The sequence below is a fragment of the Vicia villosa genome, unplaced genomic scaffold (genome assembly GCF_029867415.1).
Source record: "Vicia villosa cultivar HV-30 ecotype Madison, WI unplaced genomic scaffold, Vvil1.0 ctg.001178F_1_1, whole genome shotgun sequence".
Classification (NCBI taxonomy): domain Eukaryota; kingdom Viridiplantae; phylum Streptophyta; class Magnoliopsida; order Fabales; family Fabaceae; genus Vicia; species Vicia villosa.
In genome coordinates this window covers 120,232-147,602 of record NW_026705519.1, presented here as the reverse complement: position 1 = coordinate 147,602, position 27,371 = coordinate 120,232, and the positions used below count along the sequence as shown (strand labels likewise).

The 27,371-nt window shown below is 32.7% G+C and overlaps 2 protein-coding genes and 1 pseudogene across 2 annotated transcripts; all 3 read right to left on the bottom strand.

Annotated features, from left to right (window-relative positions):
- Nucleotides 1-1,896: 1,896 nt before the first annotated feature.
- LOC131633811 (uncharacterized) lies at nt 1,897-4,919 on the bottom strand. Its single transcript, XM_058904494.1, has 8 exons — nt 4,702-4,919; nt 4,477-4,626; nt 3,275-3,454; nt 2,923-3,014; nt 2,775-2,839; nt 2,561-2,663; nt 2,349-2,459; nt 1,897-2,266 (listed from the first exon to the last, which is right to left on the bottom strand). The coding sequence occupies exons 1-8, from the start codon at nt 4,838-4,840 to the stop codon at nt 2,135-2,137; spliced, it is 972 nt and encodes a 323-aa protein (XP_058760477.1). The 5' UTR covers nt 4,841-4,919; the 3' UTR covers nt 1,897-2,134.
- A 3,314-nt stretch (nt 4,920-8,233) lies between these two features.
- Nucleotides 8,234-10,885, bottom strand: LOC131633812 (uncharacterized). Its single transcript, XM_058904495.1, has 8 exons — nt 10,657-10,885; nt 10,435-10,584; nt 9,955-10,131; nt 9,329-9,420; nt 9,181-9,245; nt 8,967-9,069; nt 8,686-8,796; nt 8,234-8,603 (listed from the first exon to the last, which is right to left on the bottom strand). Exons 1-8 carry the CDS (start codon nt 10,784-10,786, stop codon nt 8,472-8,474), a joined length of 960 nt encoding a protein of 319 aa, XP_058760478.1. The 5' UTR covers nt 10,787-10,885; the 3' UTR covers nt 8,234-8,471.
- A 6,837-nt stretch (nt 10,886-17,722) lies between these two features.
- LOC131633814 (uncharacterized) lies at nt 17,723-20,593 on the bottom strand (annotated as a pseudogene).
- Between the last annotated feature and the right edge of the window lie 6,778 nt (nt 20,594-27,371).

The window sequence follows — 27,371 nt, the reverse complement described above, 5'->3', positions numbered from 1 at the left end:
AAAGAGGTGCAAAGAAGACCCAATTATGCAAAGATGCAAGCCCAGCCCACGAAGGAGCTAGACATGATCATTTGCGTGTGGCCCACATTTGAAGAAGACCAAGTAAAGAGTGGAGACGTCCGTCTCCCACTCCACTTTCCACGTCCACGCCACGTCACGCAATGGAGACGCCCGTCTCCAACCGTTCCTAAATTTCCTCCACTTGAGACGCACGTCTCAAGTCCGTTGCCTGGGTCTCCTCAAAAAGTGGAGACGTGTGTCTCCGAGTCCCAAGTCCGAAGTCCCTATTTTCAAGCAACGTATCTGCAGATCCTCACCTATAAAAGGAGACTGATACCTCAGTTCTCCAGGTCCGAAATTTTTCTAACGAAATGCTGCCGAATTCATTTCTCAAGCATTTTATTTTCCTCCGCATTTTATTCATTTGCTTTCTTTTTCTCATAACAATTTCTACACCGGAAATTGTTGTGAACCTTTTATAGATCTAACCTTACGTTAGATTTAGTTTTATTTTCCTTGCCTTTAAATTTTACGCCTAATAATTTTCGAAGAATGATCCAGCCGACCTGTGGCGGAAGTTCGAGTACTCCAAGATCCAGATTTATTTCAGATTTATTTTATTCAGGTTATTTATTTATTGCCTTTATATTATTTAATTGCATGATATATTGTATGCCTTTTAATATGCCTTTCATTATAAACCGAACAAATTTATGCATGTTTAACTGTATCAATATGTCTGGCTAATTAATTAAGATATCGGTATGTAAAGTAAGTTAACTGTGGGATCCAAAATAAATTGACTTAATTATGTTTTATTAAATATCACTTGTTTTTGGTTTTATGTCTAATTTAATTATTAAAGTCTTAAAATCAGTAGAGCGAGAGTTTGAGGTTTTAAGGCCGACTAAGGTTAAAATCAATAGAGCGAGAGTTTGAGATTCTTAACTGGATAGTAGACATAGGACATTAGTTTTAAGGATGGCGAAAGCGTATTAAAACTAATTAGAAATTATTTACTTTCAAAAAGTGTTTTTAAACCTGACGCGGGATGGCGATAGCGTACTTAGGGAATACTAGCATGAACCGAGTCAACAGAGCGAGAGTTTGAGACTAGGGGATTTAAGTAGATAACGACTTCATAAAGCAAGCATTTTATTAACTAAGTTCTTTTCAAAAAGCTTTTCTAAATCTAATGGGATGACGAGAGCGTACATTATGAGTTAGGATAGTGGTCTAAATCAACAAAGCGAGAGTTTGAGAGGAGGACTTTTAATCAACTAAATTAATAAAGATCTTTAATCGAATGAATACCATAGCCAATGGACCTTCGGATCACCTAAGTTAGACGAAATACATACTGATATCCGTTATTATTATATTTCTTAGAATTCACGATTACCTTCCCTTTTAGAAACAATCAAAATATTAGTAGCCTTAGCTTTACATAATAACCTTAGATAACGGTAGATCGATTCATAGTCCCTATGGATTCGATATCTTTTAAAACTACACGACACGACTGTGCACTTGCAGTTATCAAATTTATAGACACGCAAAGTCGCGATCAATTAGCCAGCCTTAAACGAGTTTTTTAGAAAGAATTTAAATAAAAACCCATAATATTAATTATAAATACAATAAAAAATTATATTATTTTAAATATAATACGTTTTTTTTAGTACTATATTAGTTCATAAATATTGTATGACTCCCTTACTCAAATGTAAAACATAAAATCACAATTACAACACTATCGATACTCGTAGCAACGGTTGTGTAACCGCTGTAATCTGCTTTCCACCTCAGTTTGAAAAAAAGTTGATTAAGAAAAGTTTGAAATCTAATTCAAATTTTCTCACCTAAATTTAATTTGATTAGATTTTTTCTCAAACATATCAAACTTGCTGTTTAACCTCTCTAAACTCTAGTGGCAACATGATGTTTGATAAAGAAGACAACCCTATTATTTGCATGATCCTTATTGTCATTGTCATGTTATTAATTGGATACAAGGCACAATAGATGCATTACATTTTACAACGGCTCAAAGCAATGTTCAGCAATCATGAAAATATAATCACTTTATTTCATCATAGCCACTCATACTCAATGTTTGTGACACTGTAGCCTTTTAAGCTGCTGCTTCTTCTAGAGAAGGATATTTTTTGATAATATAAACAGGATCTCCCAATTTAAGCATGTTTCCATCCCCTTTAGCAGAAGAATCCTTCCAGTTCCACACTGTTTTCTGACCAAAGTAGACCTGCACAAGCACTTCACATGTCACTTAACATCAATGAAACCAAAGGAACATTCATTGAATATTTCATGACTGAATGTCTCACCTTGTTTTTGTTATTTTGATTTGGTCTCAAGACATGGCCAGACCTAACTTTCATGAGAGTTTCCGTCGGTTCAGTACCATATATTGCTGTCTCTTGATTGACTTGTGGTATCTGACCATAATATAAACATCATCAATAGTGAAAGTTGGATGCATAAATAACTAGGTTATGAAATAAAAGAAAAAAATGAATTAGTTTCCTTAGTTTTCTACCTTACAACGGGCACACAGCTTGACACACTGAAATGAAAACCTACTTATCTTAATATCTCTCCACAAGTCTTCAGCATATGGTTCACAGCCTTCAACAAGGATACTGCATCAAGTGCCACAAGAAACTCAATTATGAAATCTAAACTAGTAACATATACTATGAAATAATATATATATCACAACAGGTGATGAGGAGAGATGAACAAATCAATACTTGGGTCTGAAACGATTCATAGGTATCGGTTCCTCCAGAAGCTTGTTTAGTGCATCCAATGATTCCTGAAAGCAATAAATGAAATGTAAAGAGTAAAGACTTAAATAAGTAAATATCGCCTTTGTTTCCCAACTGCATCTGGCCTGACCTGAGATGCGAGTAAGAATGGATAGCCATCAGTGAAGAAGATTCGTTGCTGTCCATCAACATATCGAGGGTCTACATTTCTAACTTGTGAATCTGCATTTGGAACATTACTAGAGAATTATCATCATGATTTGTCAGACTATTGCTCTCAGGTTTTTGCTATGACTTGAATGTATATTTATAAATGAAGGTTGTCTTCATCTTACAAACTCGCTTTGTAAAGTTGAGTTAGGTCCACACAACTCAGAATTCTTAGATAGTCCTTTATTTATTATTAAGATGACTAAAGTAACAAATCCAACTAAACATTATAATCGTCGTTATCTTATTATGGAAGTTTTCAAAGACATTACCAGTATTGAAGCGGACCAGTCTACAAGGACTTCCTAAATAATCCGAGAACCACTTCGATGCTTCAGCTCCCTCATCCCAGGCAGGGCCGGTCCATTCCCACAAACCAATATCATCTACAACATCATACTGCTGTTTGTTCAAACAAACTTTGAGAGGTTCCATTCCAGGTGCTTTCACCACTGTAAAATTAAGAAAGTGACATTATTCATTAACCGAACAAACAAAGAAGAAAAAAGAAAATCGTGATCATGAAGAATATGCAAATTACTCAAAAGTCTGTTGGAGTATAAAAAAAGAAAATGAGTCACTCATTTTACTTTTTACTAATTTTGGTTTTGAGGATTCTTTATGAAGACTATGATTGAGACAAAGAGGTGTAACTTCTTTCATTGAATTAAGTTTAGGAAAGCAATTGATGTATTATTAGGCACTAGCTCACATCTCTTAAGACATCAATAACTTTTATTTCACATCTTCGTTTGGATGTTGTTCAAAAAGAGTTTACATTTTCCATTAATGTTAATGCCATAAGATCCAATTTATCCTAACATTTAGTCCTGTTTTATAAAGGCTTCAAAATTCTTATAGAAAAAGTAATATTTTTGGAGCTGTTCATAAAAAGGGGATGAGTCACTCATTTTGCTTTATACCAATTTTGATTTTGAGGATTCTTTGTGAAGACTATGACAGAAACAAAGTGGTGAAAGTTCCTTCACTATGTCCTCTTTTGGATGTTGTTAACAAGAGTTTACATTTTCTATTTATGATAGGCAAATAGCCCCACTGGTATGAAAGCACATACCTTATATCATCTACCCAGCTGTGATATCTCTCTTTTCTCACTAGTATGGCTTTTTTCCGTATAAGGAAAGAAATCGGAAATATGTAAAAAACTAAAAATTTATAATTATGAACCAGAAGATTCAAACTCGTTATGCAACTACAAAGATTAATCTCTTGGATCTCAAATATGTTTAAAGGTTCCGTCTATAAGAAAAAGAATTTTTATGTGCTTACCAATCATAGTCATACCATATTCTTAACATTGCGTTGAGCCTGATTCAACCTTAAAAAACCGAATTTTAAGGTGAAATATACTCTACTTATAAACTTAACTCGTCTAATATTGGTGTTAATGGATAAAATAAATAAATACAGAATATGATATAGTATGGTGGAGCATAAGAAAAATGTAACATACCCATGAAGGAATCAGTGGTAGGTTTCCAGTGTTCAAGAAAAGCTTCAGGTGGAAGTTCAACCTCAACCAAAGCAAGCTTTGGTTCAACTCTTTGTGAGCGTGCTCTTCCTTTCGAGTTCACAACCACCCACTGTCGATCCCACCGAAATCCTAACCAGTAAAAATTCTGAATAAAAAATTCCACTTAATTCAAATAAAAAAGCACAACAAGAGGGAATAATGTACCAAAAGGAGTGAGAGGAGCATGAGGAAGAGAAATGCCACGGCATGACTTAATTGGATAGGTGAAAATGCCTGTAACTTTAGCTTCAGGTGATGCTAATTCTGTTACAAGAGTTGGTGTTGAAGATGATCCTACACCCATGTTTTCTTCTTTCTTGTTTTCTCTTTCTCTTTGGTGTTAGAAGATCAATAGAGTTAGATCAACGCAAAAATATGCAATAAGCTTTAAACTTCACTCTAAGAGCCACGTCACAAGGAAATATGTCATACTTTACAACTGTTTAATTACTCTTTTTCTTTATTCAATTTTTAATGTGGATTTTTTTTTTGAGGAAAACTATCAACGTGGTCATATGTTTCATGAAATTTAGTTAGGCTATGTTTGAGAGTTTGGAGGACAGGGGAGGGGAAGGCTTCCGAAAACGAATTTTTAAAAAAATATAGAAAAATATTTGACATTTTTTGAAAAAATGATTTTGTTTAAATTGATAAAAGAGTCATTATCATTACAAAATTTTTAATTTTCAAAATAGTATAATAACCTAAAAGATATTTGAAAAATTTATGTAAGCCCTCCAAAACCCTCCAAAATCCTCCTTCAATACAATTGTTGAGTTCCCCAATTTTATGGGGTTTTTGGTGTTATTAATAAAATCAAACCCTCCAAAACCCTCCTACCCAAAATCTTTTTATTCTTTTCACTAAATTCTTTCTATTTTCTAAAGCCCTTCCCTCTCATCCCCTCCAAACTCCCAAACATAACCTTAGTAAACAAATTATTTTTTTAATATTAGTAGAACATTTTCGCTACAAATCAATTGAAGATGGATTCAGAAGGTCTTGTAAGTAATATCTAGTGAGGAAGACTGCGTTGGACCATTATAAAACTTGTGTACATTCTCTCTAATCTCATGTTATTTTTACTTTGTAATGATTTCGTAGTGATTTCTTGTGTAAAAGTAGGTTTGTGTTAGACAAAGCCAATGCAGGATCTTCTTAGTGATTAAACCTGAAAATCATGGTTGTAGAATTCTTATCAATTAATAAATTTGAAATACATTTCTTGTGTATGTTCGAAGTTAGATTCATTGTTATCTGATTGTTTAGTAATTTCACCATGATCCCATTCTATTTTGTGATCATCGCGTCATTATATGTAATCATTCCATTCATGTATATATATATATATATATATATATATATATATATATATATATATATATATATATATATATATATATATATATATATATATATATATATATATATATATATATATATATATATATATATATATATATATATATATATATATAGCTCGTGGTGTAACTCTTCGGGTGTAATTTGATCCCTCCTCATACATATATATATATATATATATATATATATATATATATATATATATATATATATATATATATATATATATATATATATATATATATATATATATATATATATATATATATATATATCGTTGCATTAAACATTTTTATTAAACTCTGATTTTCAAAAACAAATGTTTTTGAAACCTAATATTTAAAGAATAGTCTATTCAACCTCCCTTCTAAATCATTTTCAAAAACAAATGTTTTTGAAACCTAATATTTAAAGAATAGTCTATTCAACCTCCCTTCTAAATCATTTGATTACCATATTTTCTCAAACATTTATCACATGCAGCGTAACGACTAATATACTCACTCGAAGTAATTAGGGATGACAAGCAGACCCGCACCCGCGGGGCCCACCCGAACCCGAGTTAACGGATGAAAACTCGAGTTGAATGGATTTGGGTTCGGGTGCCACCCGATATTTCGGGTGCGGGTTTGGGTATTGTGAAATCCGCACCCGAAATCCGAAATCACACCCGCTTATTTTATGTATTTTGTTGCGGGTTTGGGTGAGAAAACCCGAACCCAACGGGTGTGGGTGTGGGTGTTAGTTTGCCACCCGAATAGCATATGGATTTGGGTTTGGGTTCGGGTGCCGATTTCGGGTGCGGGTTTGGATAGTGTGAAACTCGCACCCGACCCGTTGCCATCCCTAGAAGTAATGTTGTCATTTTTCATGAGGCCTTCTAAAACAGATCTAGACCATACTATTATCTTAAACATTCCTTAGCATGATCACCGTTCCATAATGGTGAGACACGCCACCACCATCAGTAGTGACCAATAAGCCATAGCCTATGTTTAGCTTTTGAGAAAAACTACGGTGTTACCGCACGTTTTGTAGAAGCTTGCTTTTGTAACTTTTGATAATCACGGTAGATAGAGGGTTAAACGTGAGGTGACGATGGTGTACTTTGCTACCAAACAGACACATAGTCGAGAGGCAGTTTATTATGGAAAAATTATGTCGCCACAACGAAACTCTACAAGACAATGTTTTGCAAATTCAACAATAATGCAAGAAGTGAACTGTTAGGAAGCTAGATTGTAACCCTAACAAAACTAGAGAAAACTAAGGATTAAGAAGATAAAATAAGATAAACTAAGAAAATATAACTTTTTCATTCATTTGATAATGATTCCATGTCTCAAGGACTACATATATAGTATTCCTAATAGATAATTAAATAAAACTCAAACTTATAAAAGCCCAACTCAACACCCTTAAAAGATCGATCCTAAGAACATCCTAGAATTATTACAAAACAATAACTAATATAAAATACTAAATAAACTATATTAACTCTCTATCATGAACTAGCCAAATGGTACAAAGAATTTAGCTCCCTAACCCCTCTCTGACAAAATATGGGACACACCAGACCCAAATAATTTCAAGATTCCATCACTGGTAATCTTCAACATAAAAAGAGACCCACAAAAGCATAACACTGCCATCAACACTAAAATGAGATGGTATATCAACTTATTAAGTTCTTGGTGATCTAAACAAGCTGATTTACCAATTTTTTTCATGCAAGATTCAACAAAAGGACCATTAAGGTGGGTCCACCCAACCAAGAAATGTTCATAGGAGCTTTGTAGAACAAACTCAAAGCTAGTCATTTCAACAAGTCACCCTCCAGTTTTTCCACCGAACCATATGCCTCTTAATAATTCTGCCTTTTAATAATTCGTGTTCGAATTCAAGAAAGTTTAAGTTTGGTCGAGACTTTCTTTTATTCTGGTTAACTTTGTTCTGGGTTTCACTACAGACTTGTCAGCCCGGATATACGCATTGAACATCACACACTCTAGAAGGACGCCATTCAAGTGATGAGCCATACCCGGGAGACGTGTAGCCAATTTCGTAGACGTAAGAGCCGACCTCTCCGCTGGCTTCTCCATCAGAGTTCACGTCAATACATACTCAGCTAAATAAACTATTATTTTTCTACATATCAGGTCATCTTGCATATTTTATCACAAGTAGAGTAGCATCTACAGTACTCACCGAAAGTACACTCTAAAAAGGTGTTTTATTGTTTGCATGATCCTTATTGTCATGTTATTAATTGGATACAAGATACAATAGATGCATTACAATTTACAACCACTCAAATAAATATGCAGCAATCATGTAAATATAATCACTTAACTTCATCATAGCCACTTAAGCAGCTGCTTGTAGACAATATAATTTTTTGTTTTTTTGCATGATGCTTATTGTCATGTTATTAAATGGATACAAGATACAATAGATGCATTACAATTTACAACTACTCAAAGCAATGTTCATCAATCATGTACATGTAATCACTTTATTTCATCATAGCCACTGATACTCGTGTTTGATGACATTTGTGTAATTGTAGCTTTTTAAGCAGCTGCTTCTGATGGAGAAGAGAATTTCTTGTTGATGTGAACAGGATCTCCCAATTTAAGCACGTTTCCGTCCCCTTCAGCAGAAGAATCCTTCCAGTTCCACACTGTAAGTTGACCAAAGTAGACCTACACAAGCATTTCACATGTCACTTGACATCAATGAAACCAAGGGGACATTAATTGAAAATCTGATGATTCAATGTCTCACCTTGTTTTTGTCTTTTGCATTTGGTCTCAAGACATGGCCAGACCTAACTTTCATGAGAGTTTCAGTTGGTTCAGCTCCAAATATTGCTGTCTCTTGATCGACTGTTGGTACCTGACCATATTATAAACATCATCAATAAAGTTGGATGCATAACTAGATTATGAAATATTAGGAAAACATGGATTCACATATCTAATTTATTATCATTGATATAGTTTTCTATGTTCTTAAGGATCATCTAGCTATATGACAGGTAGAAATTATTAAGTAGAACTTTGTACCTTACAACGGGCACACAGCTTGACACCATGAAATGAAAAGCTGCTTATCTTGATATCTCTCCACAAGTCTTCAGCATATGGTTCACAACCTTCAACAAGGATACTGCACCATGTGCCACAAAAACTTCAATTATGTAATCTCAACTTGTAACCTATACTGTGAAATGATATAAATATGACAACAGGCAATGAGAAGATATGAACAAATTGATACTTGGGTCTGAAACGATTCATTGGTATCGGTTCTTCCAGAAGCTTGTTTAGTGCATCCAGTGATTCCTGAAAGCAATAAATAAAAAGTAAAAAGTAAAGACTTAAATAAGTAAATTTCAATTTTGTTTCTCAGCTGCAACTGGCCTGACCTGAGATGCGATTAAGAATGGATAACCATCACTGAAGAAGATCTGCTGCTGTCCCTCAACATAATTAGGGTCTACGTTTCTAACTTCTGAAGCTGCAATTGAAAACATTACTCAAGAGTTATCATTGGTATATATGTCATGCACATAGCCACTGAGGTTCATGGAACCATTGTGCATTACAAGCTATATGTTAAATTGAAAATTTTTCACATTATTTTAAACAACACATACTATAAAAGCAACAAGTTAATCCTAGTACAGTAGTACTATTCATGTGTTCTCAAAACTGTTATAGACTGTGTTAGTGTCCTACATTAGATGAGATATGGCTTGAACATATGTTTATAACTGGGAGAAGTACTCACTTTACAAGTCGGTTTTGTAAAATTGAGTTAGGCCCAACACAAAATTATAAGATGGCATCACAACATATCCAAGATCTGTCAGTCTAAACGCTATCAGATTTCTGCTATGACCAGAAAGTATGTTTATAAAATTGAGTTAGGTCCACTCAACCCAAAATTCAAAGATAGTCTTTTTACCAATCATTACGAGTCTAAAGTAACAAATCCTTCTAAACATTATTATCGCCGTTTTCTTATTCTATAAGTTTTCAAAGACGTTACCAGTATTGAAGCGGACCAGTTTACTAGGTTTTCCTAAATAATCCGAGAACCACTGCGATGCTTCGGATCCCTCATCCCAGGCAGGGCCGGTCCATTCCCAGACTGTAACTTCATCTACTACTTGATACTGTTTGTTCAAACAAACTTTGAGAGGTTCCATTCCAGGTGCTTTCAACACTGTAAAATGAAGAATGAGACACTTTTCATTAACTAAACAAAGGAAGAAAAAAGAAAAAAGACAAACTCACCAGCTAGCCCCACTACTATGAAAGCATATACCTTATCTTCAAAAAGAGTTTACATTTTCCATTTATGATAATCTTAATCGATTAAATGTTAGGTAAAATGTAATTGATTAGAAACACAACCAACAACCAATCTCAAATCGATTAAGTACAAAATCTAAAGGTGTTAGTGAAAAAAATATATAAGCACAGAATATGATATATTATGGTGGAGCATAAGAAAAATGTGATATACCCATGAAGGAATCAGTGGTAGGTTTCCAGTGTTCAAGAAAAGCCTCAGGTGGAAGTTCAACATCAACCAAAGCAAGCTTTGGTTCAACTCTTTGCGTGCATGCCCTCCCTTTCGAATTCACAACCACCCATTGTCGATCCCATCGAAATCCTAACAAGTAAAAATATTAAATAAAAAATTCCACTTAATTCAAATAAAAAAACACCAGAAGGAGTATGGTACCAAAAGGAGTAAGAGGAGCATGAGGAAGAGAAATGCCACGGCATGACTTAATTGGATAGGTGAAAATGCCAGTAATTTTAGCTTCAGGTGATGCTAATTCTGTTGCAAAAGATGGTGTGACAGCACCCATTGTTGTTTCTTGTTCTCTCTTCTCCCTCTCTGTGTTATCAGATGATAAATAGACTCAGTTCAATGCAAAAATGCAATGAAGAGAACCAAATCTTTGAACTTCACACTCAGAAACACGTCACACTTTACAACAATGTAACCGTTATCTTTATTAAATTCTCAATGTGGACATTTTTGTTTTTTGAGGAAAAATTTCAATGTGGTCGTGTTTCATCCTATTTAGTCCATGAATTAATTATTTTTTAAAATTGTACATATATTTAGTTATAAATATATACATAAAAAAAATTGAATCCATTAAAATGTGTTTCTATAAAAAGATATTTAAATACATTTTATCTTCAAATTTTTATTATATTATCATCAATTGTGATATACTTACTCTAAACAGTGAACCTGGAAATTGTCCTTATCAAATCAAATGAACATGCATTAGTTTATTTAATTATTATAATATCAATTTTCTTTGGACATTGTATGAAAACAAATCAATTAATTAATTTCTAGGAATGAGAATAAGTTGGGCCGAGATAGGCTTTGTTAAACTTGAGTTTGACATGCTAAAAACTTTAAAGCTTAAGTCTGACTTGTAGTCTATAGTAGGCTTATTTTTTGACTTGAGTTCGGTCTTTTTGAAGTCTGATTGACCTATTAGCCTACTTAAAAACCTATTTTATTTGAGCATTTGTAAATACGTCATTCATCTCAAATTTATATAGACTAACAAATTAAAAGATCAGTGGGATTAAATGTTTGTTTGTATTGACTTATTTGAGTTTACTTAGTAGCATAAATTTTATGATACTATTTGTTTGAGAGAACTTATGGAAGCAACTTATGACATTGTTCATAAGATTTTTTTCATCTTATTTTCATAATTTCTACAAGATAAATAAGATTTATTTTTATATTTTAATTCAAAGTACAAAATACAATATAATAATAATAATAAAATTATTAATATTTATTTAAATAGGCCGGCCTCATAGGCTTAAAAGACTTTTTATATGGCCCGTGGCCTAGCCTTTTTAGCTAAATAGGCTTATGAAAAAGCCTAGGCCTTTTTTATTTATCTAAAAAGTCTGGCTTGGCCTAGGCCTATGTAGGATGGGTCATAGGCCCCTGTTAGTCGGTCTGACCTATTCCCACCCCTACCATTTTCCTTCGTATAACCTGAAAAATTACTATTCTAAAAGATTGTGCCATAATCCGTAAATTCAGGTATTTCTGTAATAACCTACCTAAAACCTATTACATCAATTTTTCTATTTGGCCAGGAACCAATCGATCCTAAACAAAGTAATGGAAACATTAGATGGTAATTGGAACGGGGGAGAATATTAATTATTGGAATGAAAACTAGTTGGGACAGTTGTAGATTGAGCTCATCAACATACCATTACAAGATAGGAAGAGACTTTCTACTAAGGTAGAATACCTGAATGGCATAGACGCTTGGATTATTCTGCAATTCATCACATATCAGTTCCTAGATATTGCCTTATGAATCACTCTCATTTATATTTCAAAGGGACAACTTAATGACAAGTTAGTTTGAACCCATTCTAGTAATGGTCTTTTAACAACGATTGATGATCGTAACTTCCTTAAATTATGTTCCTGAGGGGACATATGTTAGATACAACGTTGGAACAACTGGTCCAACAAGTTAAACCAGACTTTGCATGCACAGGTGGATAGTATTACAGATATTGGTAACGTAGTTTGGTGAAATTATATATATATATATATATATATATATATATATATATATATATATATATATATATATATATATATATATATATATATATATATATATATATATATATATGTGTCTATTGGGCACTATACCCAAGAAAGGAAATTCACTATCAGTACTTTAGTATATTTAGTCTTCTATGAACACCAATTTCAAGATGTTCAATGCCTCTTCCCAAGACTATCCAATGAACTTATATTTAGGACTCCCCTTAAATTTGAGAACCACTCTCACTTTCTCTCAATCACTAATCCCAAGTGATCAACTTCAATAACAACCCTATTGCATGTTAAATGTTACAAATCAACTAAGACAAACCAACAACTATGCCAAGTTATTGAAACAAAGAGTGTTGTACACAAAGATTCTACCATAACACTTAATTATTATGGAATTGGCGTGAAATACAAGTTACAAAGACTCAAACCCTAACAAAAGAACCTAGTCTTTGCGCACATAATTCATGTTTTAAATGTAAGATTGAGTCTTCTTAAATAGCAATGTCTTCTGGACTTTTCTTCCTTAGATATCTGATTTGATTTAGTCCCGAAAATAGCTAATTCTGTTGGATATGATCTTCTCCATAATTGCATACGTCTACTCACAACTAGAAGTTTGTGAAATTATTTTCTCAACTAATTAGACTAAGATCTAATTTTCTGGAATTTTTAGAAATTTCTTGATAAATATCACATATATTATTAAAACTGATATTAAACATGATATAGCATGTGTTCATAAAAAATGGAATTGAATATCTATTCTTTAGACGTTTAAAGTTAATTATATGGTTGATACTTATGATATCATAATTCTAAATTAGATATTTGAAACACACAAAGTATATGATATTAAGATATTTATTCGCATTAAGCCAATAAGTTAGTATATGATAATTTTACCCTTAACTTACAAATTATTTTAGGTTAATAATCTATTACTTCTGATCTAAGTAAACTTTTGGATGTGTTGTGTATAATTCAAGTGCTCAAACATAGTACGCTAAGATGAGTTTTTGAAACAATGTTGAGAAAATGCATTTTATATGAATCTCATATATTAGGTTTTATCTTGGTCCAATAATTGAATACTTGTTTAAATTCCAGTAGGTTGATTATCAATGGATAAATTAACTTTTCTCAATATTAGGGGGATAGAATAAGCAACTCAAAGTATGAACCAAAAGTTCAAATGAACAATTTGAGATGAAATATTGTTATATCATTTTGATCCTCGAAATTCAAAACACAATTCATTTATAAATTTTATGAAACAAATTATCAGCTGCTAATACTCCATTCAAAGTGTATTTTTCTATTGGACAATATAATATGGTAAATTAGTTATAGTCACGCCTGAAGCATGATAGGAGAGTCACTTTCAATGTTAAAAGTCCTCTACCAAGAAAAGAAACTAAAGTTAAAGATGACCCAAGTGAGGATATGCAAATTCTAAGAGTACTTTGGCATAAGAGTAGATCATGAATCAAAGTCTTTCAAAGATTGTAGACAAAGTGAGAATTGACCAAAATGAAGAAATCACGAATCAAAGTCTATCAAAGATTATAGACAAAGTGAGAATTGGCCAAAATAAATCGATAATGAATCAAACCAAACAACCTACGGGATTTTGACTAGGATGATTTATAACCTATGAATATTTTAATACCAAACTAATCTTCAACCTATCTTGGTTTTTACCAAGCTAACAAAGAACCAATAAAGATTTTAACATCGGCTAATCTTCAAACAAAACCTAAGACTAATCACCCAATCCCCAAACCAATGAAGACGTGATCTTTTTTCAACTTACGAGACCGGTGACTTTGAGGTTGTTCATATGGGAAATAATGGGCAAGCTAATGTCATTAGAATGAATGATATTTGTGTCGAAACTAGCAGTAGGATTACTCTAGTTCTCAAAGGTGTGAAACATATTCTGGAACTTCGATTCAATATTTTATCTGTTGAAAAGTTGGATAATGAAGGATATGATAATTCTTTTTCGGGAAATGGATAAAAGTTAAAGAAAGGCTCAATGGTGATTTCTAAAGAAAAAGGAATTTGAACTTGTATGTCGTTCAACTTGGGGTTTCGAAGCGCTACATCAACACTTGTGATAATGATAGCTCATCTGAATTATGACACAAGTGTTTGGGTCATATGAGTGAAAAAGGTTTGAGTATTTTGGCTAAAAATAATGTGTTGTATGGTGCTTCCTATGCAAAGTTGAGAAATTGTTCACATCGTTTGGCGGATAAGCAAAGACAAGTTTCCTTTATGTTATCCAAACCTAAGAGGAAATCGAAAGTGTTGGATTTAGTACATTCCGATATGTGTGGTCTTATGAAGACATGTTCACTTGGTGATGCATATTTTTGTGTGACTTTCATTGATGATTTTTCTCGGAAAACATGGGCTTATACATTGAAGATGAAATATCAAGTGTTAGATACCTTCAAGTCATTTCAAGCATCCGTTGAAAGAGAAATGGGAAAAAATCTCAAGTGTATCTGAACCGATAACGGGAGAGAGTATGTAGGACCTTTCAACAAGTATTGTTAAGATCAAGGTATACGTCATCAAAAGTCTCCTCCAAAGACACCATAATTGAATGGGTTAGTCGAAAGAATGAATAAAACTTTGGTGGAAAGGGTGAGATGTTTACTTTCTCAATCAAATTTGCCGAAATAATTTTGGGGATAATCTTTTAAATGTCACTCCATGTGTTCCGTTGAAGTTTGATGTTCCAAATCATGTTTGGAGTGGTAAAGATATTTCCTACGACTATCTTCAGGTGTTTGGGTGCATGGCTTATGCGCATATTTTGAAGGATGATAGATAAAAATTTGGTGAGAAGTCAAAGAAATATGTGTTTGTTGGGTATGAACTTGATGAGTTTGGGTACCAATTCTTTGATCAGATTCAACGGAAGTTTATTCGTAGTCGTGATTTCATATTCATGGAGGATTATACCATTGAGGACATCGACAAAGTTGAGAATAAAGATCCGATTTTCGAAGATGAAGAAATGGTTGATATGGACCCAACTACTATTGCTCCTACCTCTATCACTTTCAAAGATGTTCCAATTGAAAATCAAGGTATAGATTTGAATGTTGATAATGTTTTAAATTTTAAGATATTGTTGATGTAGGTGCTACGAAAGACGTCGTTGAAAATGAGGTTGATCAAGAGGTTGAAAGTGTTGAGCAACTGATTGCTTCTAATGACTTTGACATCTTCGTCGGTCTTCAGCTCAATCCGGTTGTATTTCACCCTTCCATTACTATAAATCCAATCTTTGCGAAATTTGATCTTTCTCACTGTTCTCTTATCAGTATCAGGCACAACCTCATTTAGTTTGTCTGTCAAGTTGGCAAGGGATGCAGCGCCATCTGGAAGCCTGAATTCAACAGGAGTGTTGTTTCTGTTGAAATTTTTTTTCGCCTTAATCAGAAATTCAGGAAGACACGTTTTTTGAGATGTCTTACTCTATAACATATGCCCCGACTTATACAAATGAAGATCGATTATAGACCATATAAATTTGTCGGTACAATCAGAACCGTCCAAATATGTCAGCAAAATCCTTATCATTGAAAAAATACAAATGATAAAACGACCGGAAATTTTAGTATAACAAAAATTTCCGGTATTCTATGGTAAATTTGAAATTTCCAATAGTTTACAAATACTGGAAATTTCAAAAATATTACCGGAAATTTATCTCCTCTACTGGAAATTTCGTCCACTCCATACAAGGGCATTTCTCACGAATGCATTATCTCTTTACTTAGATCTTGTTTCGAGGATCTGAATGGTGTGAATGGTGAAAATGTAGAACTATGTCTCATAAATCTTGTGTCTAAATATTAGTCCGATCCAACTAGTAACATAGAATCGCTAATTTTTTGGAACGGTTTGACATAAATGAGAATAGAGTTTCTCTTTTATTTTCCCTCTCTAGGAATTGATTTTTTTTTTCTTTCTATATTCTAACCCTAAAATGACATACTTCGAGTCAAATATAGGGGTGTTCGCGGTGCGGTTTGGGCGGTTTTGACGAAAAAAATCATCCGAACCGCAAGAGAAAAAATCGTGCGGTTTGGTTTGGTTCGGTTGGCTTTTAAAAAAAATCCGAACCAAACCAAACCAACCTAATGCGGTTTGGTTCGGTGCGATTGGTTCGGTTTTTTAGAAATATTTTATTGAAACATTCATATACTTATAGATGATAACATAACTTTGTATTTAGACATTCATACACTATCAAATAACAACAAAACCCGTCATATTTTGACAATAACTTTCTATTTAATATGTAAAACTTAAATTAGACAAAAGTGGAATAATAAACATAAAATAATAGTATAAAACAATATAAAAAGTATTAAAATGAAACAAAAAAATAGAAGATACGAGAGATTAGTGAAGGTGAAAAAGAAAAAAACAAAAGAGTTGAGAGATTAGAGAAGAAGATGTGCGATAAAAACGAAATTGAAATAGGGAACATTTGCATAAAAATTAGAAGGTGAAAAAGAAAGAATATAAGAGAGTAGTGATTATAGAAAAAGAGGGAAGATGTATGTGACAAAGAAAACGCGATAATGCTATTAGAGATTTGAGAAGATCGGGACTAAAATCATGTGTAAGGATGAGCAAATTGTTCGTAATCACAAGGTTAAGGTATGATAGATTTAAGTTTGGGTTGGATGTGAGTTAAGTAAAAGTTAGGTTGTAACATAATACGGTTTGATTTGGTTTGGTTCGGTTTATAAAATACAAACCGTAAACCAAACCGAACCATGCGGTTTTGTTAAAAGATGACCCAAACTAATCCGAACCAAATGCGGTTTTTTGCGGTTTCGGTTTGGTTTGGTTTGGTTTGCGGTTTTCTATTGGGTTGGTTTGGTTTTGATCACCCCTAGTCAAATATAATAGACTAGTATATTATATCTCACTCACTCAAATGTAAAACATAAAGTCACAATATATCACAACATATTGATACTCGTATAGCAACGATTGCTGTAATCAGCTTTCCGCGGCAGTTTGAAAAAAAGTTTAGAAATCTAATTCAAATTTTCTCTCCTAAATTTAATTTGATTAGATTTTTTCCCAAACTTATCAAACTTGCTGTATAACCTCTCTAAACTCTAGTGGAAGCATGATGTTTGATAATGAAGACAACCCTATTATTTGCATGATCCTTATTGTCATGTTGTTAATTGGATACAAGGCACAATAGATGCATTACATTTTACAGCTGTTCAAAGCAATGTTCAGCAATCATGTAAATAAAATCACTTTATTTCATCATAGCCAGCGAGCGACACTCATGTTTGATAACGTTAGTGTCACTGTAGCCTTTTAAGCTGCTGCTTCTGCTAGAGAAGGATATTTTTTGATGATATAAACAGAATCTCCCAACTTAAGCATGTTTCCATCCCCTTTAGCAGAAGAATCCTTCCAATTCCACACTGTTTTCTGACCAAAGTAGACCTGCACAAGCACTTCACATGTCACTTAACATCAATGAAACCAAAGCAGCATTCGTTGGAAATTTGATGACAGAATGTCTCACCTTGTTTTTGTTATTTTGATTTGGTCTCAAGACATGGCCAGACCTAACTTTCATGAGAGTTTCCGTCGGTTCAGTACCATATATTGCTGTCTCTTGATTGACTTGTGGTATCTGACCATAATATAAGCATCATCAATAATGAAAGTTGGATGCATAAATAACTAGATTATGAAATAACAGCAAAAAATGGATTAGTTTCCATAGTTTTCTACCTTACAACGAGCGCACAGCTTGACACACTGAAACGAACACCTGCTTATCTTGATATCTCTCCACAAGTCTTCAGCATATGGTTCACAGCCTTCAACAAGGATACTGCACCATGTGCCACCAAAATCTTGATTATATAATCTAAACTAGAAACCTATTCAAAGAAATATTATAAACATCACAACAGGAAATGAGAAGATTTGTGAAAAAATCGATACTTGGGTCTGAAACGATTCATAGGTATCGGTTCCTCTAGAAGCTTGTTTAGTGCATCCAAGGATTCCTAAAAAGCAATAAATGAAAAGTAAAAAGTAAAGACTTAAATAAGTAAATATCGACTTTGTTTCCCAACTGTAACTGGCCTTACCTGAGATGCAAGTAAGAATGGATAACCATCACTGAAGAAGATCCGTTGCTGTCCCTCAACATAACGAGGGTCTACATGTCTAACTTGTGAAGCTGCATTTGGAAGTTGGAACATTACTCGGAGCTATCATCATGATTTGTCGGGCTACTTGCTATCCGGTTTCTACTATGGCTTAAATGTATATTTATAAATGAAGGTAGTCTTCACTTTACATGCTAGTTTTGCAGAGTTGAGTTAGTTCTTTATCAATTATTGACACGTCTAAAGTAAAAAATTCTTCTAAACATTATTATCGTTGTTTTCTTAATATATAAGACTTCAAAGACGGTACCAGTATTGAAGCGAACCAGTCTACAAGGACTTCCTAGATAATCCGAGAACCACTTTGATGCTTCAGCTCCCTCATCCCAGGCAGGGCCGGTCCATTCCCACAAACCAATATCATCTACTACTTCATACTGCTGTTTGTTCAAACAAACTTTGAGAGGTTCCATTCCAGGTGCTTTCACCACTATAAAATTAAGAAAGAGACATATTATTCATTAACCGAACAAACAAAGAAGAAAAAAGAAAACGTGATCATGAAGAAAATGCAAATTAATCAAAAGTCTGTTAGTGTACAAAAAAAGTGGATGAGTCACTCATTTTGCTTTATACTAATTTTGTTTTTGAGGATTCTTTATGAAGAAGATTATGATAGAGACAAAGAGGTGTAACTTCTTTCCTCGTGTTCAGTTTAGGCAAGCATTTGATGTATTATTAGGCACTAGCTCACATCTCTTAAGACATCAACAACTTATATTTCACGTCTTCTTCTGGAAGTTGTTCAAAAAGAGTTTACATTTTCCATTAATGTTAATGCCATAAGATCCAATCTATCTTAACATTTAGTCCTGCTTTATAAGGCTTCAAAATTCTTACAGAAAAAGTAATATTTTTGGAGTTGTTCATCAAAAGTGGATGTCGCACTCATTTTGCTTTATACCAATTTAGATTTTGAGGATTCTTTGTGAAGACTATAACAGAAGCAAAGTGGGAAAGTTCCTTCACTGTGCCCTTTTTTAGATGTTGTTCAAAAAGAGTTTACATTTTCCATTGATGATAAGCAGATAGCCCCACTACTATGTCTTTTCTCACTAGTATAGCTTTTTTCCGTATAAGGAAAGAAGTCGGAAATATATAAAAAGTAAAAAATTTATAATTATGAACCAGAAGATTCAAACACCTTGTGCAACTACAAAAATTAATCTCTTGGATCCAAATATATTTAAAGGTTCGGTCTATAAAAAATGAATTTTTATATGCTTATATATCATAATTATACCATATTCTTAAATATGCGTTGAATCTGATTCAACCTTAAGGAACTGAATTTTAAGGTGAAATATATACTCTACATATAAACTTAACTCATCTAATATTGGTGTTAATGGATAAAATAAATAAATACAATATGGTGGAGCATAAGAAAAATGTGTGATATACCCATGAAGGAACCAGTGGTAGGTTTCCAGTGTTCAAGAAAAGCATCATGGGGAAGTTCAACCTCAACCAAAGCAAGCTTTGGTTCAACTCTTTGCGTGCGTGCTCTCCCTTTCGAGTTCACAACCACCCACTGTCGATCCCATTAAAAAAGCTCCAAATAAATTCAAATACAAAATCTTAAGAAGGAATAAGGTACCAAAAGGAGTGAGAGGAGCATGAGGAAGAGAAATGCCACGGCATGACTTAATTGGATTGGTGAAAATGCCTGTAACTTTAGCTTCAGATGATGCTGATTCTGTTACAAGGGTTGGTGTTGAAGATGATCCTACACCCATGTTTTCTTCTTCTTTTTGGTTCTCTCTTTCTCTTTGTTGTTTGATATTAAGTAGAGTTAGTTCAATGCAAAAATATGCAATGAGCTTTAAGCTTCACACTAAGAGCCATGTGCTTCACACTAGGAGCCACGTCACAGGGAAATATCTCATACTTTACAACAATCTAACTTTTTCTATATTCAATTTTCAATGTGGATATTTTTTTTTTAAGGAAAACTATCAACGTGGTCATGTTTCATCAAATTTAGTTAGTGAAGAAATTATTTTCTTATTAATATTAGTAGAACATTTTTGCTACGAATCTTTATTGAAAACTGATGTCAGGGTCGGCCCAAGGGCCAAGTTACTCAAGTTAGGGCTTTAGGCCTCAAAAGTTTGGGCTTAAAAAATGTCTCAATTTTTTTTATTTAATTAAAAAAATATATAATGACACTTAAGTTACATATATTATTGTAGTTGAGTTGGTAAAATATATGCCTCTTTTCTTTTTGATATTGAGTTCAACTCTTAGCAACCACAAAATTAATATTTTTTTTTTATATTGAGTTCAACTCTTAGCAACCACAAAATTAATATTTTAAAATACATCTTAAAGGCCTCACTTTAAAATTTGCTTTAGGCCTCTAAACGGGTTGGGCCGGCTCTGACTGATGTTTAAGGAATAGTTTATTCAACTTCCCTTTTAATCATTTGACTATCATATTCTCCCAAACATTTATCACATGCAGCGTAACATCTAATATAATCACTCGAAATAATATTGTCATCCACCATAAGGTCTGGTAAAACGGACCTAAACCATACTATTATCTAAAACATTCCTTGGCATGACATCGTTCCATAATGGTGAGACATGCCACCACCATCAGTAGTAGTGACCAAGAAATCATAGTCGAGATGCAGTCTGTTATGGAAGAATTATGTCGCCATAAGGAAACTCTACAAGACAAAGTTTTGCAAATTCAACAACAATGCAAGAGGTCAACCAGCCAGTTGGTACAGATATTTTAGCTCCCTAACCCCTTTCCAACTAAATATGGGACACACTAGGAACAAATAATTTCAAGATGCCATCGCTGGTAATCTTCAACATTAAATGTGTTGTTTCTCTATAATTTGAATTGGCATTATGTTTGGTAAAACTAATATAGTAGCAATTAGTTAGATAAGATTTGTAACTTGTTAAATAATTTCTATTTAACAAAGGAACATGTTTAGTTGAAATGTTTCAACATCTGGAGCAACATGTCAAAGAAGACGTCTTATGCAGAGCCATTCGACATCGCGTTAGGGCTTATCTTTCAGTTACTTCAGACTCAAGTAATTGACAGCTGCAGAATATTACTAATCAATATTGTGCAATCATATGTGGCGCAAGAAGAATCTGGAAGAATCAAATCAAAATATGTTTAATTGAAGACTTTCTAACTTTAGAGATCTATTAGAAAGATTTGATTGAAGACCTATTTTGTAGGAGAATCTTTTGGACATTTGTAACAACATATTTGCTGTGGTTAGAAGCCCAAAACCAGGGTCTGCCTTCCACCGGCACAACAAGCTCCATAGCACTGGGCCCCATTTTTTTGGGGGCCCATTTTTTTAGTGGTTAACTATAATTATATATTAAAATAAAATGTTATAAAATACTTTTTAACCTCATTCCAAACGCACAGAAAAAGGAAACGACGGTACAACAAAAGAAAAGCGAAATGAAACGGTAGACCAAAACAAAATCGAAAAGAAACGACATCAGGAATTACAAACTAAAGAAAATCAAAATGAAACAATACGAAAAAAAATCACAAACAAAACTGCTACAGTTCGTCGGTACGAAGGCAGGCGGTATATTGCAATTGATAAGTTTATTCAAATAAAAATTGTTCATCTTCTATGAGTGATTTGATTGTTCTTTGACTCTAAAATTAAAGAAAGAACATAGATAGAAAAATGATGAATTAAAATCATTGCAATTGCAAGAATAATGAAAATGGTGTATGTTTCTTTGACTCTTTGTTTGTGTTTCCTTTCTATTCTTTCTCCTCTTTTTGTGTATGTTTGTTTTTTATTTGTGGATGTGGTTTTTTATTTTTGGGTTGTAAGAAATTGTATGTGAGAGTCAAAGAAAGAAAAGTGAATTGGTTGAGTTAATTAAAATAGAAGAGTTATGCTAAAGTAATTGTTAGAGAAGAGAGCAGAAATAAAGAGTTAGAGCATGTAGAAATGTAGAATCTAGAATGGGTAGCTTTCACTGTCAATGAAAGAATAGAAGAATGAGATAAGATTAATTTTAATTACTTTATATTAAAAAATAATTGAAAACAAGGAAGAGTAGAAAGGTAAGGTAGCTGACTCTAAAAAAAAAAGAAAGAGTTGGAAACCAAGTGTAAGGACTAAGGCTTACACTTGGTTTTGATTAATATATTAAAAAAAAGTTGGTGTTTCTTTTTTATTATTGTGTTAGGATATGTCATTTTTGTTTATGTGTGTGTTAGAGATTCAATAATTTCAATAGTTTAGAGAAACTTGTTAATTAAGGTTTTATCTCCAAAGTTTATATTATAGAAATAGTAACTATCATTTGTGTATACTGTTTTCTTAAATTACTATTTTACTAGGTAGAAATAGTAGTCTATAATTTTTCTTGACACTAATTTAATAATATATTGTAGGAACTCAATTAAAAAACAGGGATACAAAAAGATCGGTTGCTATTAAATATTGCATATTGATCATCAACGGACACAACAGACATAGTGAGATATTTCAGGTTTTTTACTATGCCTCCTAAGATGATCCTAAGAATAGAAAGTATGAATGTGGAAATGATAAGCGTAAGAAAAAGAAAAAAAATGAAGAGTTAATTCAATTTCAAGTAGGAGCTTTTGATAAATTTTTGATAAAAGAACCACAAGTTTCAAATGGAAGTCATGATGTTGATCATATGAATGTTGAGATTCTTGATAGTGTGCCCATTGAAAATGATAATGTTGATAGTGTGCCTATTGAAAATGATAGTGTTGATAATGTGTCCATTGATGATGAAGTTAATAATTATGTTGGTAATCTTGAGAAAGTTAATGATGATGATGACGACGATGTTGATTATGATGTATTTTATCCAAGAAATTGGGATCGTCTTCAACCTAAAATGATTGATTTACTAGTTATGAAATGGCCTAAAAGAGATAATTCCATTGTGAAGGGTCCTAGAGATAATTGGAATAGACGCTTTACGGCTAATTTGTATTCTAGATCTTTAGTAAATTGAGAGAAGTGTGATAGAGATTGGCTTGTTTATTTGAAAGAGCTAGATAGAGTATTTTGTTTATGTTGTAAGGTTTTAAAAAATGGGATTGGTAGGGGACAATTAGCAAATGAGGGTTATAGTGATTGGTCACATGTTGGTGCAAGAATTAAAGAGCACGAGTTAGGCATGGAACATGTTAAGAATATGACTACTTGGTATGAGTATCGTTAAAGGTTGCAAAAATTTCAAACTATTGATAAAACGACTCAAATATTAATTGAGAAAGAAAAGGATCACTGAAAAAATGTTTTAAAAAGAGTTATTTCAATAGTGAAATTTCTTGCCAAATATGATTTGGCCTTTCGTGGTTCTAAGGAAAAATTGTATGAAGATAATAGCAATGGTAACTTTTTGGGTTTGATTGAAATGTTAGTTGAATTTGACCCAATTATCCAAGAACATGTTAGACGTGTTACAACTCAAAAAGTTCACACTCATTATCTTGGACATAAAATACAAAATGAATTGATTTAATTGCTTGGTTATGCAATTAAAACTTAAATCATTAGAAAAATCAAACAAGCTAAGTATTTCTCAGTAATACTTGATTGTACTCCGGATGTTAGTCACCAAGAGCAAATATCTTTGATAATTAGATGTGTGGATGTTGCTTCAACTTCTATTAGCATTGAGGAATCATTTTTAGGATTTCTTAATGTGAATGAAACAACTAGCCAAGGGCTTTTTGATGTTTTACAAAATGAATTGAAAGAACTTGGTCTCGACCCATTTGATGTGAAAGGACAAGGTTATGATAATGGGTCAAATATGAATGGAAAACATCAAGGTGTACAAAAGAGATTTTTAGACATAAATCCAAGAGCCTTTTATACTCCTTGTGGTTGTCATATTCTTAATTTGGCATTGTGTGATATGGCTAACTCTTGTAATAAAGCTAGGAATTTTTTTGGAGTTGTTCAACATATTTATACAATTTTTGCCAATTCAACTAAGAGATTGAAAATTTTGAAAGATAAAGTAAAAAGGTTGACTCCAAAATCATTGTCATCAACTTGCTGGGAGAGTCGTGTAGAAAGTGTCAAAGCTATAAGAATTTAAATGTCAGATTTTACATAAGCTTTACTTGAAGTGTCAGAAAATGATCTCGATCCTAAAATACAAAATGAATCCAAATACTTAGCAACAAATGAGCTCGGTGATTTTGAGTTTTTGATGGCTATAATTATTTTGTTTGAAATATTATCTGCAATTAATTTTGTTAGCAAGCTTTTACAGGTGAAGGATATGCTTATTGATGTTGCTATGAAAAAAAATAAAGGAGTTGATTTTATTTTTTGAAGGATATAGAGAAATAGGTTTTAATAAGGCACTGGTTAATGCTAAGGAAGTTGCGGTTGAATTGAATATCACTCCAATATTTCCTCAAAGGTGTATAATTAAAAGAAAAAGGTAGTTTGATGAGAATTTGAATACTCCAGCAGTCGAGTTATCTGATGAGAAATCTTTTAGGGTTAATTATTTTCTTTACCTTGTTGACCAAGCCCTTGCTTCTATTATTAAGATATTTGAGCAATACCAAGAGTATGAAAGTATTTTTTGTTTCTTGTTTACCTCTCACAAGTTACAATCATTAGATGATGCAACTTTGAAGTCTTGTTGTAGTAACTTTGAACGGGTATTGAAACATAATGAGCAATCTGATATTGATGGGAATGAAATGTTTTAGGAGTTGAAGTTACTAAGAGGAATGTTGCCTGAAGAAATCATAAAACCTACTGATATATTATTATTTTCAAAAGGCTTGGATTGTTTTCCTAATACGATTATTGCATATAGAATTTTGTTGACTATTCCTGTGATTGTTGCTTCTGCAGAAAGAAGTTTTTCAAAATTAAAGTTGTTAAAGACTTATCTACGGTCTACCATGTCACAAGAAAGACTTAAAGGATTGGCATTGATAGCAGTTGAAAATGATATTTTGGAGACGATAAAATATGAAGATTTGGTTGATGAATTTGCTTCAAAAAGTGTTCGGAGGAAGGCTATTTTTAAGTAGTTAGAAACTTTATATTGTATACAAGAATATTATTAGTTTGGACAATACTTTGAGTTTTTTGGCGCTTCCTTTAATTTATATATTATTTTATTTTTGGTGCGTTTTTTATTTATTTAAAAAAAATTTAGGCCCATTTATTAAATTTAAACTGGGCCTTTCAATTTATTGGGCCGGCCCTGCCCAAAACCAGTTGGGTACTAGGTTATAAATAGAAGCATTATAACCTAAAAAGCCAAGGAAGCTACCATGTAAGTTATAAGGGTTGTGTTGGTCGATGAACCACCCGGTTTGTTGGATGGTCATCGTGTTCTCATTCAGAAGCCTTTAGGTAATGAGTTGAGTATTGTTCTTGGACGAAGCTTTTAAGCAACTTCAAGTATGTGTTCTTAGTTTAAAGTCAAGGCTGAGTATGGAGGGAAGTGCAGCTTCCTGCCCGACATAGGAGTGTGTCTCCTTATCATGGAAGTGTGTCTTCTATTTTGTGGATACAGGATTGTGGAAATTAGGCCGTTGGTACAACTCTTGGGACTGAAAATTGTATGACACCATTGTGATGGTTGGAAGTGGGATGAGGATGTTCCATATCTAGAGAGAATCTAGGTAGAAGGGTCATTGGGTAGGGATTAAGTGAAGGGTTGTAAACTTGGGATTAGTTTAGCTCTAAATTAATACTGCTGATAGTGTACTTCATTCCTGGCCTGGTATGCCCCCAGAGTATGTGTGTTTCTCACCGAACTGGGTTAACAATCCTTGTGTGCACTTTACTTTTTAGCACCTACTTTAACTGTCTTAATCTTGCATATGTTGTTGATAACAGACTAGATATCTCGACATCCTATGGGACATCTGAGTTCTGCTATACCAGAATTTTAATTCAAACTCATAACTTCAAGTAGAGAGTTTATGTGATTTTAACTTTTGAAAATTGATGATAAATTTTAGAAGATGGTAAAAAAAATAGGAGTGATATGGCAAAAATATCAAGAGTCTCTGTTTATATATATATATATATATATATATATATATATATATATATATATATATATATATATATATATATATATATATATATATATATATATATATATATATATATATATATATATATATATATATATATATGAGATTTTAACATAAAGATTAAAACCAACAACAATAGGCTTCTCATAAAATATTGTTTGGTGTAAGTAGTATGATAAAAAAGTAATATAACTTTTAATATTTTAAATAAAAAAGAATCTAAAATTATTTTAGTCACATTATATTAAAACGATATCTTAAAACTTGTTATTTGTAATGAATAAAGAGTAAAGTGGATGTCCATCCTTATTCTTCTTTTTCATCTTCCTATTCCCCATTAATATATGTGACTTTCCATCTCACTTGAGTCCTATAAATAAGACCCACATTATGATGTAAATGATATTTTTAGAAGAAGATAATACAATATTGCTTTCTCTCTTTTCTTTCTCTTCTCCATGTATCATTCATCTCTATATTGATTTGGGGAATTTCAT

Bases quoted from the DNA above. Each gene is read 5' to 3' on its own strand.
- LOC131633811 (XM_058904494.1), bottom strand. From the start codon at position 4,840: ATGGGTGTAGGATCATCTTCAACACCAACTCTTGTAACAGAATTAGCA. The intron at 3,455-4,476 runs GTATGTTACATT...TTAATTTTACAG, and splicing joins TACCACTGATTCCTTCATGG to TGGTGAAAGCACCTGGAATG. The intron at 2,460-2,560 runs GTAGAAAACTAA...TATTATGGTCAG, and splicing joins AGCTGTGTGCCCGTTGTAAG to ATACCACAAGTCAATCAAGA.
- LOC131633812 (XM_058904495.1), bottom strand. From the start codon at position 10,786: ATGGGTGCTGTCACACCATCTTTTGCAACAGAATTAGCATCACCTGAA. The intron at 10,132-10,434 runs GTATATCACATT...TTCATTTTACAG, and splicing joins TACCACTGATTCCTTCATGG to TGTTGAAAGCACCTGGAATG. The intron at 9,246-9,328 runs GTCAGGCCAGTT...TATTGCTTTCAG, and splicing joins CATTCTTAATCGCATCTCAG to GAATCACTGGATGCACTAAA.